Genomic DNA, 19293 nt, shown 5'->3' with positions numbered 1-19293 from the left:
CCCAGTTCAGCCCAGCTGCCCCAGTTCTGCCCAGATCCTGGGGGTTTTACCAGCACCCAAAACCAGGAACAGAACCAGGCTAAGAGCAAGATGTATCTGCACCTCAGTGCCCTGGCACACAGCTGTTCTGGATGCTGAGTTCCCTTAAAGCCATATAAAAACTCGGTTTAAGTGTCAATGAAACAAGCTATTAATTGTTTCAGAAAGTGTTGATCTGTAACTCCCAGTCCAGTCCCAGCCCAGCAAGGTGCACAACCACCTCAGTCACCCAGCCCACTTCCAGCTCCAAGGCCAAGGCTGTCCTGAAACACACTGCTCACACATGGCACTGCTGACTTTTGAGTCTCAACTCTGCCTTCATCAGCTCCTGGAGACAAGGGATGGCAGGAAAATCTCACCTTAAGCTTTTTTAATATGCTTATATAGCCCTGGTAATTTCAGAGAAGGAAGTGGTTGTGATGTCACTGCAAGGCCTACAAAGAGCCCAAGTGCAAATACAAGGGCAGTTTCAAGCCAGTCTCACTCACTAGCTAACTCACTAACTCACACTTGCCTGGCAGTACCAAAAATGCAAAACTGATCCAGACAGGCTGCAGCTCCTGGAGCTGCCCTGAGCTCAGGCAGGAGTGCTGGCTGGAGCCCAAACCCACCTCACCACAACCTCTGCCTTTGCAGAGCCAAGGGCAAGAAGAGGTTCACTGATCCACACACTTTGTCTCAGTATAAAGGCAGATTTTATTACAAACAAATCAAGTGAACCAGAGCACAGAATCCAAAAGTGCTTCGGAATTTATGGAATCTTCCTGCTATAGGCTCTGTAACAACACCACCACCAGCTGAGGTTCATGTACCTGAGTCCCACAAAGCAGAATTCACCACTGCTACCTGCTAAGCACGTCTGAGGTGGATGCAGCAGGTGTTGCCACCTGGGACCAGCACATTATTATCTCATTTGCAAACATTGCTCCAGATCCAGGCACGTGGCCAGACAACTCCCAGCAACACAACCATCCATTCACTTGCTTTCAAGTGAGGATAATATGCAAGTAAACCAATCTGATATAAATAAGGTCACAAAGATAAACAGTACATTAAAAAAAAAGAAAAAAAATATTTCAGCTCTAGTTAACTTAGTACAAAACAGTTTCCTTGTATGTACAAAAACCACCAGATTTATACTAGCATAGATAGTATTAAAAATAATTTGCACTTTCACTATTAAGATAAGGTATTAAAAGCATGTCAGAATAAATAGCAATAAAAGTTATATTTAATATTTTACTTAATTAAGGCTGAGGTTTATGAGTCAAATCCTACAATCCTATATACATGTATGATAAAACAAGTATAAGAAGAAGGATTTGACTCCTTGTTTTTTGAAAACAACAACAAATGTGCAAGTATTGTCTAAAACACAAGTGGATTTGTTCTTCAGCTGGTGGGTTGCAAAGATCTTTTGACTTCATATGGGAACACAGCCCCAAATATATCTTCATGGTATCGCTTTTGGCTCTGCAAAAACAAAGGACACCCAAGAGATAAATGAAATGCTGCCAGCTACTCCTTATCCATCAGTTAAGTAATTAAAAGGCCTTTTGCATTTGTAGCACTAGTTCTGTGATTGTAGACTTTGGTTAGTGCCAGTGAAAAGGAGCTCCCTGAATCCCAGGCACAATGCACCAGGATGAGTTCTGATAACAAGAGGGTCCTAAAAAGCAGCAGCTCCATGAACTGGGTTCTTAGTGATGGGCCCACGAAATCCTTGAGCTCACTTTTGCTCGTTTGGTACAACAAAGCCTCAAGCTCCTGATGCTGCCAACACCCTGCAAAGCTGATCCCCAGGACCCCAGTGTAAGTGCAGAGCAGCAGAGCCCCTGCCTGACCCCGAGTGAGCAGAAGCTGAGCTGGCAGCCCCGGGGGGACCGAGCAGCTCCGTTCGAGCTCTGTCCCTGAGTGCACACAGGAGCTCAGGCAGCCACAGCACTGAGCCTGCTGAGGGGAATGGAGGAGTGGCTGTGATGAGAGCTACCTTGAGCTGCTGCAGGTACTGCTCTGCCTGCTGAGGGGAAAGGAGGAGTGGCTGTGATGAGAGCTACCTTGAGCTGCTGCAGGTACTGCTCTGCCTGCTGAGGGGAATGGAGGAGTGGCTGTGATGAGAGCTACCTTGAGCTGCTGCAGGTACTGCTCTGCCTGCTGCTGGCTGAGGCGCAGCCCCCGGGCCAGCAGCGCCCGCAGCGCCCGCGCCACGTCCCGCGCCATGCGCACGTCCCCGCACACGAACACGTGGCCCTGCTGGCCCTGCAGCACCTCACACACACGGGCCTCCAGCTGCCTCTGCAGGATGTCCTGGACATAGACCTGGAACACAAAATCCATCAGCACAGCAGGGCTCTGAAATGCTGCTCTGGCTGTTGGCTCTCCTGAGCCCATCGCGGGTCTGTGCACTCAGGCTCTGAGTGCCCCCTCTGTTCAGCTCTGATTCTGGGGGAGTTAACCCTTAAAGGACAAAGGAACCAGCCTTACTTTCTCTTGTCCAGGCAGTCTGGAGTAAGCTGTGTAGATGTCTCTCAGGACTCCCTTCCTCTTCATCTCCTCAGTTTCCTCTCTGTAGATGTGATCCAGCTCTGGCTGCCGGCAGCCAAACACCAAGGTCATGTCCCCTGCTCTGAGCCCTGAAAGCAGCGTGGGGCAGTGCCTGAGTGCCTGGGGCAGCCACTGACACACAGACTGGCACACAGCCTGTGCCCTCCAGGTGCCCAGAGCACCCCTGCCCACGGGAACGGGCTCTGGGGGATGGATTGGCTGTGCCAGTGCCAGTGCCAGTGCCAGTGCCCCATTAGCTCGGGTGCAGGTCTCTGCAGGGGCTCTTGGCCGACGTCTGTGGGTGTCTCTGGCTGCAGAGCCCCTGTCTGGAGCCCTGAGGGTGTCCCCGAGCCAGCCCTGCCCCAGGGCCCCGCAGGTACCTCTGTGCTCCAGGTCGTAGAGGCGCTGCAGCCAGAAGCTCCTGAAGGGAGCGATGCCCGTGCCCGCGCCGATCAGAATGCAGGGCGTGGCTGCTTCCTCCGGGAGGTGGAACTCATCAGCACTAAAATGCAAGAATATGTTAATTAGGTAACTGCTTTTTGACTGAAAGTCATGCTCAGTTGCCTGAATGACTCAGAGCAGCACAGCCCAAATCCCCAGTTTGAAAGCAGCAATGGGGCTGAACTAGGTGCTCCTTCTTCCCTCCCCTTTTCTTGCAGTGGAGAAGCCAACAGTGGGCATAGGGTCACGGGAATAGAATTATTTCAGAATTTTCTAATAATTTGTGATTTTACTAAAGGTAAGGCACGGTCAAAGATCTCATCTCTGGAAGACAGGGAACTCCCTCTCTTCTCAGACCCAGCTGTTCCAGCTTCAACTCACCAACTTCACTTGAAAACATCCAAAGCAAGGAAAACCCACTGCAGAAGCTGAACTAAGAGCTGCTGCTGTTTGGGCTGTTAAATTGCCTTTACCTGCGGATGAAGCAGGGAACGGTCTCGTTGAGCTTTATTGTGTTCAGCCACGTGCTGCAGACCCCGTGGTGCAAAGGCCCCTCTCCATCTAAAAGCAGAGCAAGGCAGAACACCTCTGTCAGCACCCAAAAGCCCTCTGTTTTTAAAAAACCACAGTTTATGCTTGAAATTATAGCTTTAAAATAAGTATGGATTTATAAAACATGGATACACTGATGACAGTGCAGGATTTTAGCAAATCTTGGCCCAGTATGAACACTCGCCCTGTAGGTGTTCTGCAGGTATGACAACACAATTTTTTTAATACAGATACATTTCATGCTGTATGGCAGACAGTTCTTTTTCTGAACCACAATGTAGCCTAAATACCATTTATTTAAGAGAGAGATGAAAACAACAGCTCATTACCTCTTGTCCTGTAGTTTACAACTGCAACTGTCAGGTGAATCTCCCTGGCTGTCATGTCACAGGAGGAGCTGACAGAATAATACCTGGGCTTCAGAAATGGCAGCTGAGTCAGCAGGAAAGCTGTGGAGACCTCAGCAGAGGGGAACTCCTTCAGCACCTCTAGGATGTTTGGGCTGTTGTAAAACTTCCATTTATTGTATTCTTCTGTGCTCTAAAAGCCAAAGAGCATCACCACAACGTTACCAGGTCATGCTGAGTTCAGGAGAGCAGGTGTATTTGAAATGTCACTTATAAATAAGATTCTTGCTTTACATTCAATTAAATATGCAGATAAATCAACAAAGTTCTCAAAACTTTGCCAGGACCAACACTGGGGTTTCCTAAGAAATCATTCACTTTTGAACACAGAAGTTCAGAACCCCCACTACAATGTTCTCAGACAGCAGCTCTCTCAGTGAGGATGCAGAAACTTCAGTAGAATCCATTTCTCATTTCCTTGCCATGGCACATCCATGAGATTGTGCAGCCCCAGGCCCTGACCCCTCCCGAGCCTCCCTGAACCTGGTAGGAGGAGGCAGCACTTACCCCACCCGTGAGTCACCACTTAAAGCCACATCCCTCTGACTCTGGGGTAGCAAATTCTCTGACACAAACGCCTCAAGCAGCTCCCCTGCAGCTCCTCCCCGTGCGAACGGCAAGGGCTTTAAGGGTGTCACATCAGAAACCAGCGTGAGGCAGGCAATGACCCACCCAGAACCACACAGGAAACACCGATCTTGGTAGCCACACCCAAGCTGAGCCTCCAGACCCCTCTTTCTCCCACTGGGGTTGGCTTTGCAAGACCACAGAATATGTAACAGAGGCATAAAAATCCATCACTATAAAAAATTCTTAAGCTTCTGTCACAGAGTCAAAGGCATCAGAAGGCCCAGAACACAGAACTGCAAACAGAACTCCAGCCCTGAAGCTCACCTGACACAACACCTCCAGCCTCTGCTTGTCTCCTTCTGCTGTCACCAGCTGGGAGAGTTTTTTCAGCAGCTGTTGGGAGGGTGGAGTAGTGATATCAAGCAAGTATGTCAAAGCCTCAGATAGTGTGCAGGCTGGAATCTTCTTGTGACTTGTCCAGTGTCCACCTGGAAATAAGGGAAAGAAAAAGACACTTAGGAACACCCGTGGTATTTGACAGCTGTAGAGCTTTGCAAAACTCAGAGTCCTTCAAAGTACCATTCAGGTGAGGGTGCAGGTCTAGACCACAGGGCCCTTCTGAAAGAGGTTATTGTGAGGTTTTGAACGTTTTTTAAGGGGAGGATCTGACACAGGAAACTTCATGACAACAAAACACTACTTGCAAAGTCACATTCTTTCATCTGGAGAAACCATCTTTTCATGTTCCAGAATCCTATGATTGTTCCTACTAATATGGGAAAGATGGGCAGGACCTATATGTCTATTTTAGGACTCTTACATGTAGCAACAATAAGCAAACTGTTGATTAATTTAATTGCAGTCAATGGCCAATTCAGCAACTGAATTACAGCGTCACCCCAGGTACCTCTGCAAACCCTGGTGAAGTCATGGTTTTACCAGAAAGGGCAAAATCAGAACCAAGAATTATAAGAATAACTAAAAAGCAGCAACAAAATCCTATTGAATCTTAAGAAAAGGATCACAGAATCATATTCAGTCAACAAAAAATCTTAGGAATTTTAAAAGAATCTGTCCAACATCCTCTGTTGTTTTGTCTAAAGAGACCCAACTTACCATCAATGCAGGTTTCAAGCCTGACAGTCTGACCAGCTGGAGGGGCATCCTTGACACGTGCAATAATGCCATGAACTAACTCTGGCTGGTTGCCTGGGAAAACCCCAACGTGCTCCCCAGGAAGGTAGTGCACTTCCTGATCAGTCTCACAGTGAAGTTTTACCAGAATGGTAACCCGGCTGGAGAGCAAGGAAAGAGAAACGAGACAGAGCTTGATTACATTGACAGGATTTCCCTTGGATTGCACAGGAAAGGAATAAATCTGCAGTGGCACTTGGCAAGGGCTCCCTTGTGTTCATTACCAAATACCAGACCAGCTTAGGGTTTCACAGAGACTTAAACAAATCAGAGTCCAGGCATGTGAAGTATGTGGATCCAAACCAACTGGGTGCTGAAGTTCTGCCTGGTCTGTCCAGTACAGAATAAACATGCCTGGAATCAGCCAGTGGAAGTGCTGCCCCACTGCAGACTGCACAGCTCACATGCTTTTACTAAGGACAGAACAAAATTCCTATATATTTTTTCATAACTGCAGGGGAAGGTGTTTAAAAACAGGTACTTTAGATGTTTGAGATTTCAGTAAAATGTAGTATTGCAATATTCAAAAACATGAGGTAGCATACCTGGACTTCAAACTTTGAAGATTCTGCCTGAATTTCAGCTTCATGGGAATTACATTCTTGGCATGAATGCTTGCAAGAGCTGGTGAGAAAAGAGGATATGACTCTTGGTAACTCTGTGATTAGGTTTGTTTAAAATGTCTTCAAATAATATGCAGAGGAGAACTGAACCATGCTTGCCCTAGAAGGTGACCAACCATCAGTCAGCTGTGTGTGCCCCATTCCCTGACTAAAACCAGCTCATCTCAGCTTTTGTTCCTCTGGGGCTGTCTCAATGTGTGATAGTTCAGTGTCACTGTGCTGGAAAAGGTAACTTACACAATGTAAACCAGTGTCTTTTTAAATCTGACCATGCACTTCATTATAAGCATTCCAGCATCCAGCAGGGCCAAGAGCACTTCTGAGAAACCTGCACAGTTCAGCCCCTCTGGAGCAGAAAAGGCAGAGGGAGGGAAAGGTGGGAGCAGTACCTTTAGCCAGGTCCATGGGCTGGGAGTCATGCACTAGCCTGTAACTGGAAGGGTCCCAGGTCTCCTCAGAGGTGTAGATCTCAGGCAACTGAATACTGTGTCTCCCACGGACATTAAAAATGTCACAGGCAGTCTACATAAAAAAAATTCATAAAAATAAAGGCTATTCACTGTAAAAAAAAATGTACTCTTAGCATTATCATAATCCTAATAAAGAGCTATCAGTTTCAGATTGCTGGTTTTTAGTGCCTCTGGTGTGTGGGTTCAGTGAGTTCAGTAAGGTTCCACTTCTATAACAGTACAGCCAAAAAATATCTACTGCAAAAAATGCAGATGTTTGATGCTACACTTCTTCACACTGAGCATTCCATTATCCAAAAGGGTTCATGCAGTTTTGTGTGGATATTAAAAAATAATAGAAAAGGGACCCAGTTCCCTCCCCAAGTTAGGCAAGCAGTAGAGAAGAGGGGGGTTCCAAATTCAGATATAAATTCAGATGTTTGGTTTCCCTCATTTTCCCTTATTTTTATGGGAACTGAACTAAAATCAATGGATGAATGAGTAGGCTGTGAGGTGCATTTCTGTACTCACCTTGAAAGCACTGACTGCCCAGCTGTGGAAAGCTGCTTCCTGCCCACTGAGTTCATCCCCTTCACCCACTGGAGCAAGCTGGGAAGCCCCGAGCTGGGCCAGCTTCTGGTCAATGGCATGAGCAAAGGCACAGAACTCTGGGTACATGCTGGACCCCAGACCAAACACTGCATATCTGCAGAAGGGGATGAAAAGCAGATTGCTGTGTTATGCTATGTGGAGTGCTAAAGGACTTAAATTGCATGCAAACCAAACAACAAAGTTTTTTTACCTAATTTTATTTCTCAGCAGTTTCAGTCCGAGCAAGGAGTCCTTCAAGGTCTGTATAAAAATACATAAAATACACTTAAGGTTAGAAAAATACTCTGATTTAAGACAGAATACCCTGATTTGAAACCTGATCCATGTCTTACTGAAGGACATGAGATAAATGAAAGGTTTGTCTTTGGTCTTTGGGCTGAGTCTCATACACACTTCTAAGGTGAACATTACCTTTCCGTTACCTGGAGAATCTCCATTTCCAAAAGTGCTAGTAACCACTAAGAGAAGTGTTTCTTTTTCCAGGTCACAAATGTTGTACTCATCCATGCACAGAATCTGGAAGGAATAAAGCTCATGAGACATTGCTAGCAGACATAAGAACTAGCCTTGGATATCTCAGATGACCACTGACCAAACTTACATGGCATTATGCTAAATGAATACAAAATCAAAGTTCTAGTCCAACTTGTATTTACAGAGCATTCAAACACAGGTGTGGAGAATGGAAAAGCCTGCAGCAGCCAAGCTGCTGTCCCCACGTGGTGTGGCTGGTTTGTAGTGCTCACCTGAGTGCTGAAGGCACAGTTGAACAGGCTGCACAGCTCGTGGGCGAGAGTCTCTGACTTGCCCGTCTCGGTCGCGTAGATCACGGTGACCTTGGCCCTGGTGGCCACTGCTCCTCGCATGAGTGAGGATGCAAAGAGCACAGCCCTAGGGAAAGAACAGTCACACACAGCTTTTAATGGAGCCACACCAATTCAGGTTGATCCACAAAGAAGTTAGGAAAGACTGAGCTTGAGCATGGCTTTTCTTTGGAAGATGCTTCAGAAGCAGCACACTCTAGAGAGCCCTGAGCAAGAACCTTAGACAGGAATGTTACCTCAGGATAGACAGATAATGCTATGATTCAAACCACTCCATTGGTCCTACTGTCATAATTTTTTTAAAGAAGTAGAGCAGAAACATAACAAGAATAGAATATTTGGAGAAAGCATGAAGAATCTTATTTGAACAGCTTACTTTGCCAAGATGCTAAACTTTATTTGTTTTTTCCTTGGCCTCCGTGTCTCATCATGCCACACATGTGTCTTCCACGCATCCACCTTTAAAAAAACAGAAAGTCATGCTTTAGGTAAGGAATGCAAAATTGTAAATAAACAATCTGTATCTTTAAGGGGCCAGATCAAATAGAATCTGTATATACAATCCACTGAGTAAAAATATGGGATCAGTCTCTGGTGCATTAAACTGCATTTTACTTAAAGCCAGAGAATTCAACAAAACTAACAGCACCTCCCACATAAAATGTCTCCTGTCTGCTACTTGTGAACCTGTCTGGTGAACTTTGATGAACCAGGGCTTGGCACCCAGACTCCCTCAGGACCTGTATCGCATCTGCACTGCTGAGCTTGTCTGCCAGAGGCGGTTTTTGCTTTTGATGATGTGTACCTGGTAGTAATAGAAGGGAGTGAGGACATAGTTGAGCATCTCCTGGTGGAAGACGGGGGTGATGCTGCCTGACATGGGCGGCACGATCCAGAGCCAGTCTGCGGGGCAGCCGCCCCGCGCGCGGTACTCGCCCTGCATGTGCTTCAGGAAGGACTCGGCGGCCGAGTGGTGATCCATGATGGTCACATTCTGCTTCTGGAGAATGGCAAGGAGAGAAACATGCATTCAAACCCTGTCCTGCCCTTCTTCCTGGTGTAGCTAAAGTAATCTTCTTGCTTTGGTCAATATCTCAAGGACTTTACTCAGACTAAAGGGAGTATTACTGGGAAATAAATACTATCAGCAATTACTGTAAAGATACAGATTAAAGTGCGGGCATTTGATTAAGAGCTCTCAGATCTTTTCTTTAACATCAGCATTTTACCTCTGCAGCACTGGGAGTGCATGCTGCAAAGCCTCTGACTCACTATATATTAATCCAATGTCTTTACATAGGTTTTGAAACATAATTAAATGTGTTAAAGGGGTGAAAAATCTTGCCCTTAACTTAGTTTTCTTTTTCTTCTTCCTTCTGCCTTTATCTGTGAGTAAATATGGATTCCTCCACTTTCTCAGGGACAATCAAGAACAGTTCTATTGGAATTATAATGCCATCTGCACTGAGTGAGAGGAAAAAGGGACAATGAGTGTTGAGTGTGTCTCTCAGTTCACTGAGTCACACTCAGTGACTAACCTGGAAGCTATGAAGCACAGCCACATTGATCTCTACAACAGCTCGGTCCTTCCATAATGATGACAGTTTGTTTGTTTCCAGTCCCATTCTCCTCCCTACCTCCTACATGTGGGAAAGAGAGAGAAAAGGGAAAAGCAAATTTACTATATGGAACCTGGACCCCATGATTTCTCAACCTCATCTACTCTATATCAGGAAAAAGTTGTGCACAAGGGGAAAGAGTCTCATGCTGGGGAAAGTGATGGCAGCAGAAACACCTGAGATTAAAGGTAAACCGGAATTTTTGAGTTCTGGTTAGTGAGGATGTTCCAGTTTCATAAAGTAGGGAGTGGTTCTCTCCCACCCCAGTGAACACTGATAGTGTCTCTTTTCCAAAACTCTTAGTGCCCTGAGTTCCCTCCCTCTGCAGGCCAGCCCAGCTCCCTGCAGCAGTCAGTCACCTGCAGGATGTTGTAGCGCTGGGTGTCGCAGAAGTCCCGCACGCCGATCTCTGTGCCCATGTACCAGCCGTTGAAGGGACAGGCAGTGAACTCCAGCCCTCCCACCTCCAGCAGCATGCTGGCCACGGCAGGCAGGGCATACCACTGCAGCTCCAGCTCCTTAAACCACTCGTACCTGCAAACAGGCAGCTGCAGTTATTACCTGTGTGTCTTTCCCTCTAAAACCAGAAAAGCCCAGGAAGATAAAGAGTACTAATTCTAGGAGGAACCCCTGGACCAGGGTCTGCAGAAACTCACAGAAGTTTTCAGTTCAGTTTTTGGGAATCACCAGCTACAGGAGCTGCAGAACCATATAACAGAGTTCTGCAATCTGCAGGCCAGTCCCAAAGCAAACAAGAAGAAAAACGTGAGAGAAAGGCAATAAACATTGTTATGAGTGCAGTGTTGCATGTGTATTACACTGGCATAAGAAATTAGGATTTTTAAAATTCTGAATATAATTGAAATGTAGATTGGGGAAAAGTTTTCCAACAAAGCTGTCATTTGCTTCCTTAATTTAAATCTCATTTCATTGTTCTAACAGGCATTTCATCTTTCAGGATGATTTACCATAATTTCATCCCGACAAAGAACTCATAAAACAACTGCCACAGGCGCAGCCCAATAACCTGCCAAGGTGAGGCAGAGGCAAAAATGTAATTATCCAAATCTTGTGTGCTTACTTTGGATGCTCCATTGGCACTTGGAGGACAATTTCTGGAGGTAATTCAAATATTTCTGGGTCTTGGCCATTTGCTTGGAGAACAAGTGGAAGTACATCAAAGCGTCCATATTTCGGCTTCCACCCAAGCTCAATGCACAACTGCAAACACAGAAAGCACATTTTGTGTTCTTTTCAGGTTTCTGAAGACAAAGATCTGAAGACAAAAGAATTTTAACCCTCTGAAATCTGCTGAGGTAAATTCTAAGTGAAAAAGGTTCTTTTTGCCATTCAGACAACGTTGATGAAGGGTTGTGTCCCCTGACAGTATTAGCTCACCCTGTTCTGAGATGGAGGGCAGCACTTTTATATCAGGACTGTAGGAAATCATTGTTTCAGCCTGCACCTAGAACCTGTGGGGCAGAAGATCCCATTCATTCCTCACCTCCCGACCCGACCACTTCGCATAAACACAGGAGGAAGAAGCCCCAGAGAGGTGGGTCAGCCAAGCTGGAAGCAGCTTTGGTGGTGAGTGTGGAGCTGTACCTGTGTGAACTCCAGAGTGGCAGGGTCCCCGAGCACAGAGCCATCTGGCAGCTGGTAGCCAGCGTAGCGGATGAGCTGGCTGTTCCACACGCGGAAATCGTGCTGCCCGTCCGTCCTCTGCGGGAACACCGTGATGGCCGACCTGCAGGACACAGAGCAGCTCACAGGCACAGCCCACTGCTCACAGACACAGCCCCACTGCCCACAGACACAGCCCCCAGCCCACAGACACAGCCCACTGCTCACAGACACAGCCCACTGCTCACAGGCACAGCCCACTGCTCACAGGCACAGCCCCACTGCTCACAGACACAGCCTACTGCTCACAGACACAGCCCCACAGCCCACAGACACAGCCCTACTGCTCACAGACACAGCCCCACAGCCCACAGACACAGCCCACTGCTCACAGACACAGCCCACTGCTCACAGACACAGCCCCACAGCTCACAGGCACAGCCCCACTGCTCACAGGCACAGCCCACTGCTCACAGACACAGCCCCACAGCTCACAGACACAGCCCCACTGCTCACAGACACAGCCCACTGCTCACAGACACAGCCCCACAGCCCACAGACACAGCCCACTGCTCACAGACACAGCCCCACTGCTCACAGACACAGCCCCACTGCTCACAGACACAGCCCCACAGCTCACAGGCACAGCCCACTGCTCACAGACACAACCCCACTGCTCACAGACACAGCCCCAGAGCTCACAGACACAGCCCCACTGCTCACAGACACAGAACCCACTGCTCACAGACACAGCCCCACAGCTCACAGGCACAGCCCCACTGCTCACAGACACAGCCCCACTGCTCACAGACACAGCCCCACTGCTCACAGACACAACCCCACTGCTCACAGACACAGCCCCACTGCTCACAGACACAGCCCCACAGCCCACAGACACAGCCCACTGCTCACAGACACAGCCCACTGCCCACAGGCACAGCCCTCTGCTCACAGACACAGCCCACTGCTCACAGACACAGCCCCACTGCTCACAGACACAGCCCACTGCTCACACTACCACCAGCACTGACAGAAAGTGCTTTACATTTCTGAAATGAACATCAGTACAAATAAAATAATTAGTTCTCTTTACCTGCCTCCCCAAAACTGCAAATCATCTCTTTTCCCCAGAACTGCAAAAGGTTTTGTAATGTCAGCCATGAAAGTTATAAATTTTCAAAATGGTTGATGGAACACATGAGAGGAAAATATAAGTACCAGGAAAATTAAGAGCAGGGACAGGTTGTTAAAATGTTTAGATAGACAATTTCATGTGTTTTGATGCCAGATATGGATGTGATTTTTGTTGTTTAAAATTAAAATTAGACACCTACCTTATATTACCATTGTTTGTGGCATACTGGATATGACAACAGATATGCTCAAACATTTCCTTGGCTGTTTTACAGTCCCGTGCATCAAACACCTGTGTGGATCCAACAGAAATGTAAAGAAGACTAATTTTGAAGCAATAATGTAAAGTTGTTATTTTTCCTATGCACTTAAGGAATGGAAAGATTCCACTAGGAAAGGTACATTTTTATAGTTCTTACATGCATCATTTTCACCCATAACAATCCCCCAAGGACCTGGTTCCATGACACACCTGGTTCCTACACTCACACTGCTACATATTTTCATTCAGCCCTGAAGCAGAGAACTACAAAGAAACCAATCCCCTGATATGGAGAGGAGGGGGCAGTCCTCAATCCAAACAGGGACATGTTCTAGCTAAGGAAAGGACATTCTTCTGAGCACAGCACTCAGGTGTAGGTGCACAGCTGACCTGCAGGTTGGACCACTGGATCCTCCCGATGCACCTGGGCGCGTTCCTCCAGGCCTGCTTGGCAGCAAAGGTCAGCTCATCCCTGGTCAGCTGGTAGCTTCCTGTGCTTTCTATCTCCTTGGTCACTACTTCCAGCCTGCTCAGCTGCTCTTTGGGTTTTGGCCTTTTGAACAGGGAACAGCCATGAAAAAAAACAATGAGAATTTCAAAGTGCAGATGCTCTCTTTATATTTTGGGTTCAGAATTTAAGACTTGTCCTTATGGAGTGCAAGGACAGAGCTTATTGACCTCATGAAGAAGCTAACACACAAGAAATTTAAGTAGTGACACCATCCTTTCACCACCCAGTACATGCATGGATTGGCCACAAACCATTCTGTGTAAGTTTTTGGTTTAAATTTAGATTTTCTAGATCAATTTTTTAAAAAATCACAAGGAAATGAAAACCAGAGAACAGGTGAGTTTCAGGGCACATGTAGGCTGAGAGTGACTGTCCTCTCAAAGTTCCATTGTGTTTACAAGGCCACAGCTCTTCTGAGTAAAGTAAATAGGATTTTCATTCCTGAAAGGAAGTGCTGAGCAACTCCTTTGTCAGGGAAACCAACTCTAAAATTCTCGAATTTGATAACAGAGAGTGAAGTCAAAACATTAGAAAATATTTATCAGAGCAGAGACAAAAATTGTTTTGTTGTCTTACAGACAGAATGAAAATAGCCTGCACTGTCTGAGAGTTTTCACATTTTCAGCAAGATGAAAGATCAAGGGCAAGCATGTGAGATAGTGTAAATCAATGTGATCAAACAGCCCTGAGCAGAGACACAGGGATGTGCAAATGCAATAGGCTGCTGAGGATAGCCTGTGTGTAAGACAGGGACTTTCAGAAACATTCAGAGGGAAGAAAGATTTGCAAGGAGTTTGAAGTGTCTAAAGAAGTGGCCATTATGTGGCTGAGTCCCTCTGAAAGTTTGATAATGTTTTCTAATGGGATGAGCAAACACTGAACTGTTGCTTGAAGGCTCATCCTGTTGAATGTCACTGCAAGCCCTTGGACATCAAGCAGCTGTTGCAGCATTTCCTGCACCATGGCCATTTTTGGGAAAACACAAACCACTCTGGGAATGCTCAGTGAGCTTCTGTTGATAGCACAGAGCAAGGGTGAGAAGCAACAACAGCCTTCCAATCTTTGGCTAAAGCCTTGAGAGGAACACAGAGAAAAGATACTTGAAGCAGCACAAACAAAAGGCATGATCCAGACAGAGACTGATCTGAGTGCAGCTAATTCCAAGAAAACAGAAGGCAGAGTCCTCAGTGTAGTGGAATGTAGCACACCAAAGGGATGGAGCTGAGCAGTGCATTGTGCAGAGCCCTTCCCTGTGTTCCCAGGATTGGCAGATGAAGTGCAATGACAGTTTTATTTAGCTTTTTTAACAGTCCTTATGTATTTTGAATGCATGCTGTGTAATGGGATAGTTACCAAGAGCTGGGAGGAAACCAAACCCTCCTGGAGGCTCACAGACAGACAGGTAGGCAGAAGATTTTATACCAAAAATCAAGTTGACTTACTCTTTAAATGAACTGTAGTACTGCTTGAGGAAGTCTATTGCCTGAGGTAAAAGATCTTCTTGTGGAACTGGCCCATCTCTGGTACCTCTCACCAGGCCCTTTGGGGTCATGATTGACCCTTGGCAGGCTTTGGACTGGCAATTGATAACCTGAAAATCAATAAAATGTCAAAAAAAAAAGTTGCACTCTGTATCTTTTAAAATTTCTGAAAAATCACTCTTCATATTTCCATATTTTACCTCTTTTGCAGTCAGGTGTAGAGTGTCAAGAAAGCTGGATCCATTTTCCAAGTTTTTTACTTTTACATGTCTTGGACATCCTGATATTTGGTTTGAAACTTTGATGTGATTTGAAGGGAGATTCTGGGCAGAGAATAGATAAAAATGCATACTGTCTTCAGACCTATTGAATATCTTTCAGTTTCATTTTAGACTTAATGTTAACATCAAAATATTTCAGATTAAATTCAAGAAACTAGATATAAATGTGATCTGCTCCAACATGATTATTTGACTATAAAACTACTGAACTAATCTGCAGTTTGATATGAAATGGGGGGGAAAAGGTATTTTTGTATTAATCAAACAGTGTCTGCCACTGCAAATACCTTTATAATTTCAATAAATCCTCTGAGTATCTCTGAGCATTGTAGTCACAGTCTCAGGAAAAGAGTGAACCAATTTTAAAGACAGGACAGGTTTGTTACTAAAGGTTTGCAAAGGTATATAAAGGAATCAGGCATCCCAGTCCCCATGGGGTCACCTCTTCCTTCAAGTGTTATCAGTGCTCCATTTTCATCAGGGAAGAACTTTCACCCAAAGGTATCCCAGCAGTCTTAACCTCCTCCACCCACAGCCAGACCTCACAGCAGAAGGTGGAGCAGCTGTGAGCAGCAAGCACCACCCATGTGAACTCTGACTGTCAAACAAAGGTGCTGGGAACAGACCTCTCCTCCCTCACTGGGCTTTGCTGAACTTATGGTAGGTGGCCTCTCCATCTGCTTCTTGCTTGGGCTGTGCAATTTGGCATCATCCTTTCCTGAGCTTCAACAGAGAGACAGAAGAGTCAGTACAAGGCAACGTGCTTTATGTTAGGCTTTGCTTTCAGCATCAGCAGGAGATGCTCAGTGCTGTCTCTGAAATGTGTGCTGAGCCCGTAACCCAGCAGTGGCAGTGGGCACATGCAGTAGTGAAGCCATAGTACCTCCCTTCCCAGAGCACTGTGTGGAAGGAAAGGAAGGCAGGATATGAAACCTAAAATAAGTAACACCCTGAAGACTGAGAAATTTAAGATGCATGTGCAACTTATTTTATACAGTTTTGTGTATGAACTGCATCACAGAACTACTTCACCAACTTAATTACAGTATAAATAATCACTTTGCTATTTTTATAGCATACACACTTCCTGAGACTTAGAATACCTGAAACTATAAATCACCAAATAAATTTAAGACTATGAAAGAGAAAGCATGATTTATATCCTCAATGACTAACACTGACACAAGTGTTCTATGTTCATTACCAAGTTACATCACCCAGAGACCCACAGTTCTTTGGTTAATATCAGTATTTTGGAAACACATTATGAGTTTCTCCAGGACCCAAACCACTTAATATCTTCCCTTTTCAAATCAAAGATAAACTATGGAACCATTAAAAACCAGGATCTTACCCATGGATCTTCCTATTTGTCTCCACGTTGTTGTTGATGTCCTTCTCTCTGGGGTAGCGGCTCTTGGCAGCGTGAGATTTGAACACAAACTGCCAGGGGCACAGCATTTTGTATGCTCTTCTTGTGGTTTTACTTCACTGTGCTGAAACCTTGTTTTATGTGATGTGGGAACACTTCTAAGGACATAAAAAACCCAACAAGGTCAGTTTTTACCCAAGAGGGCAACTCCCTTTAACATCTCTCAGAAACTCACCAGCCCCACTGATCTGATCTAACATCCTGTGTTTAAAATGAAAATTGTTTGATTCTTAGGATAGTGATACTAAAACTAACACTTTGTCAGTGTAATGTGCAGCCATGTACTAATCTAAAATACTGGCAAGAGAATTTCAGATGACTCCTAGTCAAGTAAAGCAGCAAATACTGGTCTGAGCAGAACACAAGCTTAGAAAAGGGATGTGAAATGTTGCTGTGTTATTCACACAGTAATGAAAAAAATCTTATTCATAAATGAGCCACAACATCTTGCAGTGTATTCACCTGCCAGAGACAAACATGACTCTGAGAGGATGAAATCTGTGGTTTCTAAGATCTGTAGCACTTATTTCAAAGTAACACGTAGCATTTACACAAGAGTGTACAAAGTTTATGCTATTCATTTTAACATACATTTTCTGATAATTTCTGATCATAAGATGGATTTTGTGCTAGGGAAGATGTATCAGAAGAGAAAGATCAAGCCAGTAAATTGCAGGGTTAGAGAGAATTAGCCCCAGCATGTGAATCTAGTTCATAACAGAAATCAAAACCTGATGTTTCCAAGAAGTTAGAGACAAAGGAAGGAAATAGACATTGTCACATATTCCTGATGTAAATTATGTCTTATTTTGATACTTATATTACTTTTAGAGTAAGAGTTAAATTTGTGCTGGGCTCTGAAGATACTGTCTGCTGTAAAGTCACACAAGAAGAGAAAACCATCCATCTGTGCAGAAACTGCAAGGTGTTAGGATTGTTTGCTACTCCAGGTGAGAAAAACAATGTGTTATAAGCATTTCCCTGCAGTTACAAAATAGGAAAAAAATCTAAACTGTTATTCTGCAATAAAAAATGCTGTGATGTGCCTATACCATTTTGTAAAATACAAAGGGTGTGGAGAGTTAGGGAAAAGCGTGCGGAAGATATCGGGATGTACGGTTAAGATAGGGACCCCTCTCCCCTCAGAGATGCACTGCTCCGGATCTGAGCTCACAGCCGGACGTGAGCTAGGGGAAATGACCACCACTATCTAGGCTATAAAGACCCTTGTAACCCCTCAATAAACGCCATTTGCTGTCCACCACATTGGTGTCCTGGAGCTGATGGACCGAGTGACCCTGGGTTAGGGCCACCGTGCCGGACCTGGATCGGGCCTCCAGTCAACAAAAGGGGAAAGAGAGAAGAAATGGAGAGGAAAAAGAAAGAAAGAAACAAGAAGGAAAGAAGGAAAAAAAGAGGAAAAAAAGAGGAAAAAAAGGAAAAACCCCACACAAACAAAAAACAATAGGGAAAAAAAGGAAGAAAAGGAAGAAAATTAAGAAAATGAGGAAAAAGATGAAAAATAAGGAAGAAAGAAAGATAATAATCAAAAGAAAAATGAAGAAGAAAAAGCACAAAGAAAGAGAGCAGACTCACCTTTCCCTTCAGTGGCACTCGGAGCAGCAGGTGCTTTGTGCCCTGCACCAGTGGCTCTGTGGAGAGCAGACAGTGTTACCTGGGACAGCACAAACCTTCACATCAGCAGAAAGGAGGGACAAAGTTTTCTGAGTGGCTGGACAGCTTGGAACTAGAGCAGGAGACTGAGTCCCACACTTTGCTCTTAATACAGAGAAAAGATACAGTTTGCCATTGCAGTACTTTACCTGTGAGCTGCAGTAAATGAATGACAGAATGAGCACCTGGACATGGTGCTTCTTACCGTGCTCTTGTGAGAGGTGTCCCAGCCCTGCCAGGAGAGGCTCCTCTCTGTCAAAGTTTCTTGCCTTCCACCTCTCAGGCTCTGTATCCCTCCCGGGAGGCAAAAGCATTTTATAGTGCAGGACCATGTATGCAAAATAGCTCCAAGCAAGGCTGGCCATGGATAGTGAAATCAGGGGGATTCCCCAGATTTGTGTTGCTGGAGAAGTGGAGGGTGTGTGACTGCTGAGTGAGCAGTGTTACATGATGTGAGGGAGGGAGGGAGGCAGCTCATGGTGCTGCCAGCATCCCTTCCTTCCCTTGCTGTCTGCAGCCGTGATTCCTGCTTGTGCCCCTGGAGAGGGCAGGGGAGCACACTGAACACTGCTTGCAGCCTTGCACACACTGTTAAGATGGAAAGGAATAAATGCTGAAGGGCTTCTTACAGTTACCCCTGTGTGGACAGTCTCCAGGCACCCTCCTTTACACCACCTATGGCTGTGGGAAGAGTGAGCAACTTCAAGAGAAAGGTTATAGAGCTGTAGAGCTTTACAGTACAGGCCAGGAAAGCATTTAACCACATGCTTGTAACCAAGGACAGGTATGTTAAGTTTCACAGCCATATGCTTCCTTACTTTTGATCAAGTTTTAAAAGATTTTTCTCAATAGACTATTTGCAGAATTTCTTGCTCTCCAGAGCTCCTGTTCTGCCTGTGAGATTTGTCCCTTGGTGCTTTTCCAAAGTATTGGGAATACTGGAAGGAAACTGCAACTTGCTGAAGTACAAACCATTCCCAGCATGCTGTATTTGGGAATACCAGGGGGACAGCTGGACGAG

The 19293-nt window shown here is 45.5% G+C and overlaps 1 protein-coding gene across 2 annotated transcripts; it reads right to left on the bottom strand.

The window, feature by feature from the left end:
• Nucleotides 1-16: 16 nt before the first annotated feature.
• NOS2 (nitric oxide synthase 2) lies at nucleotides 17-18988 on the bottom strand. Of its 2 annotated transcripts, none has more exons than XM_056506745.1 (27): nucleotides 18195-18988; nucleotides 16521-16696; nucleotides 15793-15889; nucleotides 15086-15208; nucleotides 14847-14995; nucleotides 13284-13446; nucleotides 12832-12923; nucleotides 11480-11621; nucleotides 10956-11095; nucleotides 10234-10408; nucleotides 9794-9895; nucleotides 9061-9255; nucleotides 8632-8714; nucleotides 8178-8322; nucleotides 7843-7947; nucleotides 7622-7671; nucleotides 7351-7525; nucleotides 6760-6892; nucleotides 6293-6371; nucleotides 5670-5848; nucleotides 4878-5041; nucleotides 3906-4116; nucleotides 3498-3585; nucleotides 2964-3085; nucleotides 2524-2672; nucleotides 2030-2358; nucleotides 17-1512 (listed from the first exon to the last, which is right to left on the bottom strand). In XM_056506745.1, exons 2-27 carry the CDS (start codon nucleotides 16625-16627, stop codon nucleotides 1314-1316), a joined length of 3696 nt encoding a protein of 1231 aa, XP_056362720.1. In that variant the 5' UTR covers nucleotides 16628-16696; nucleotides 18195-18988; the 3' UTR covers nucleotides 17-1313. The 2 variants fall into 2 exon arrangements, with proteins under 2 accessions (XP_056362720.1, XP_056362721.1); XM_056506746.1 differs by having other exon boundaries at nucleotides 2164-2358; nucleotides 18195-18981.
• Between the last annotated feature and the right edge of the window lie 305 nt (nucleotides 18989-19293).

The sequence above is a fragment of the Oenanthe melanoleuca genome, chromosome 19, assembly GCF_029582105.1.
Source record: "Oenanthe melanoleuca isolate GR-GAL-2019-014 chromosome 19, OMel1.0, whole genome shotgun sequence".
Taxonomy (NCBI): domain Eukaryota; kingdom Metazoa; phylum Chordata; class Aves; order Passeriformes; family Muscicapidae; genus Oenanthe; species Oenanthe melanoleuca.
This window is presented reverse-complemented; position numbering and strand designations above follow the sequence as displayed.

Bases quoted from the DNA above. Each gene is read 5' to 3' on its own strand.
- NOS2 (XM_056506745.1), bottom strand. From the start codon at position 16,627: ATGCTGTGCCCCTGGCAGTTTGTGTTCAAATCTCACGCTGCCAAGAGC. The intron at 9,896-10,233 runs GTGACTGACTGC...TCCCACATGTAG, and splicing joins AGCGCTACAACATCCTGCAG to GAGGTAGGGAGGAGAATGGG. The intron at 2,673-2,963 runs GTACCTGCGGGG...CGCTGCTTTCAG, and splicing joins CTACGACCTGGAGCACAGAG to GGCTCAGAGCAGGGGACATG.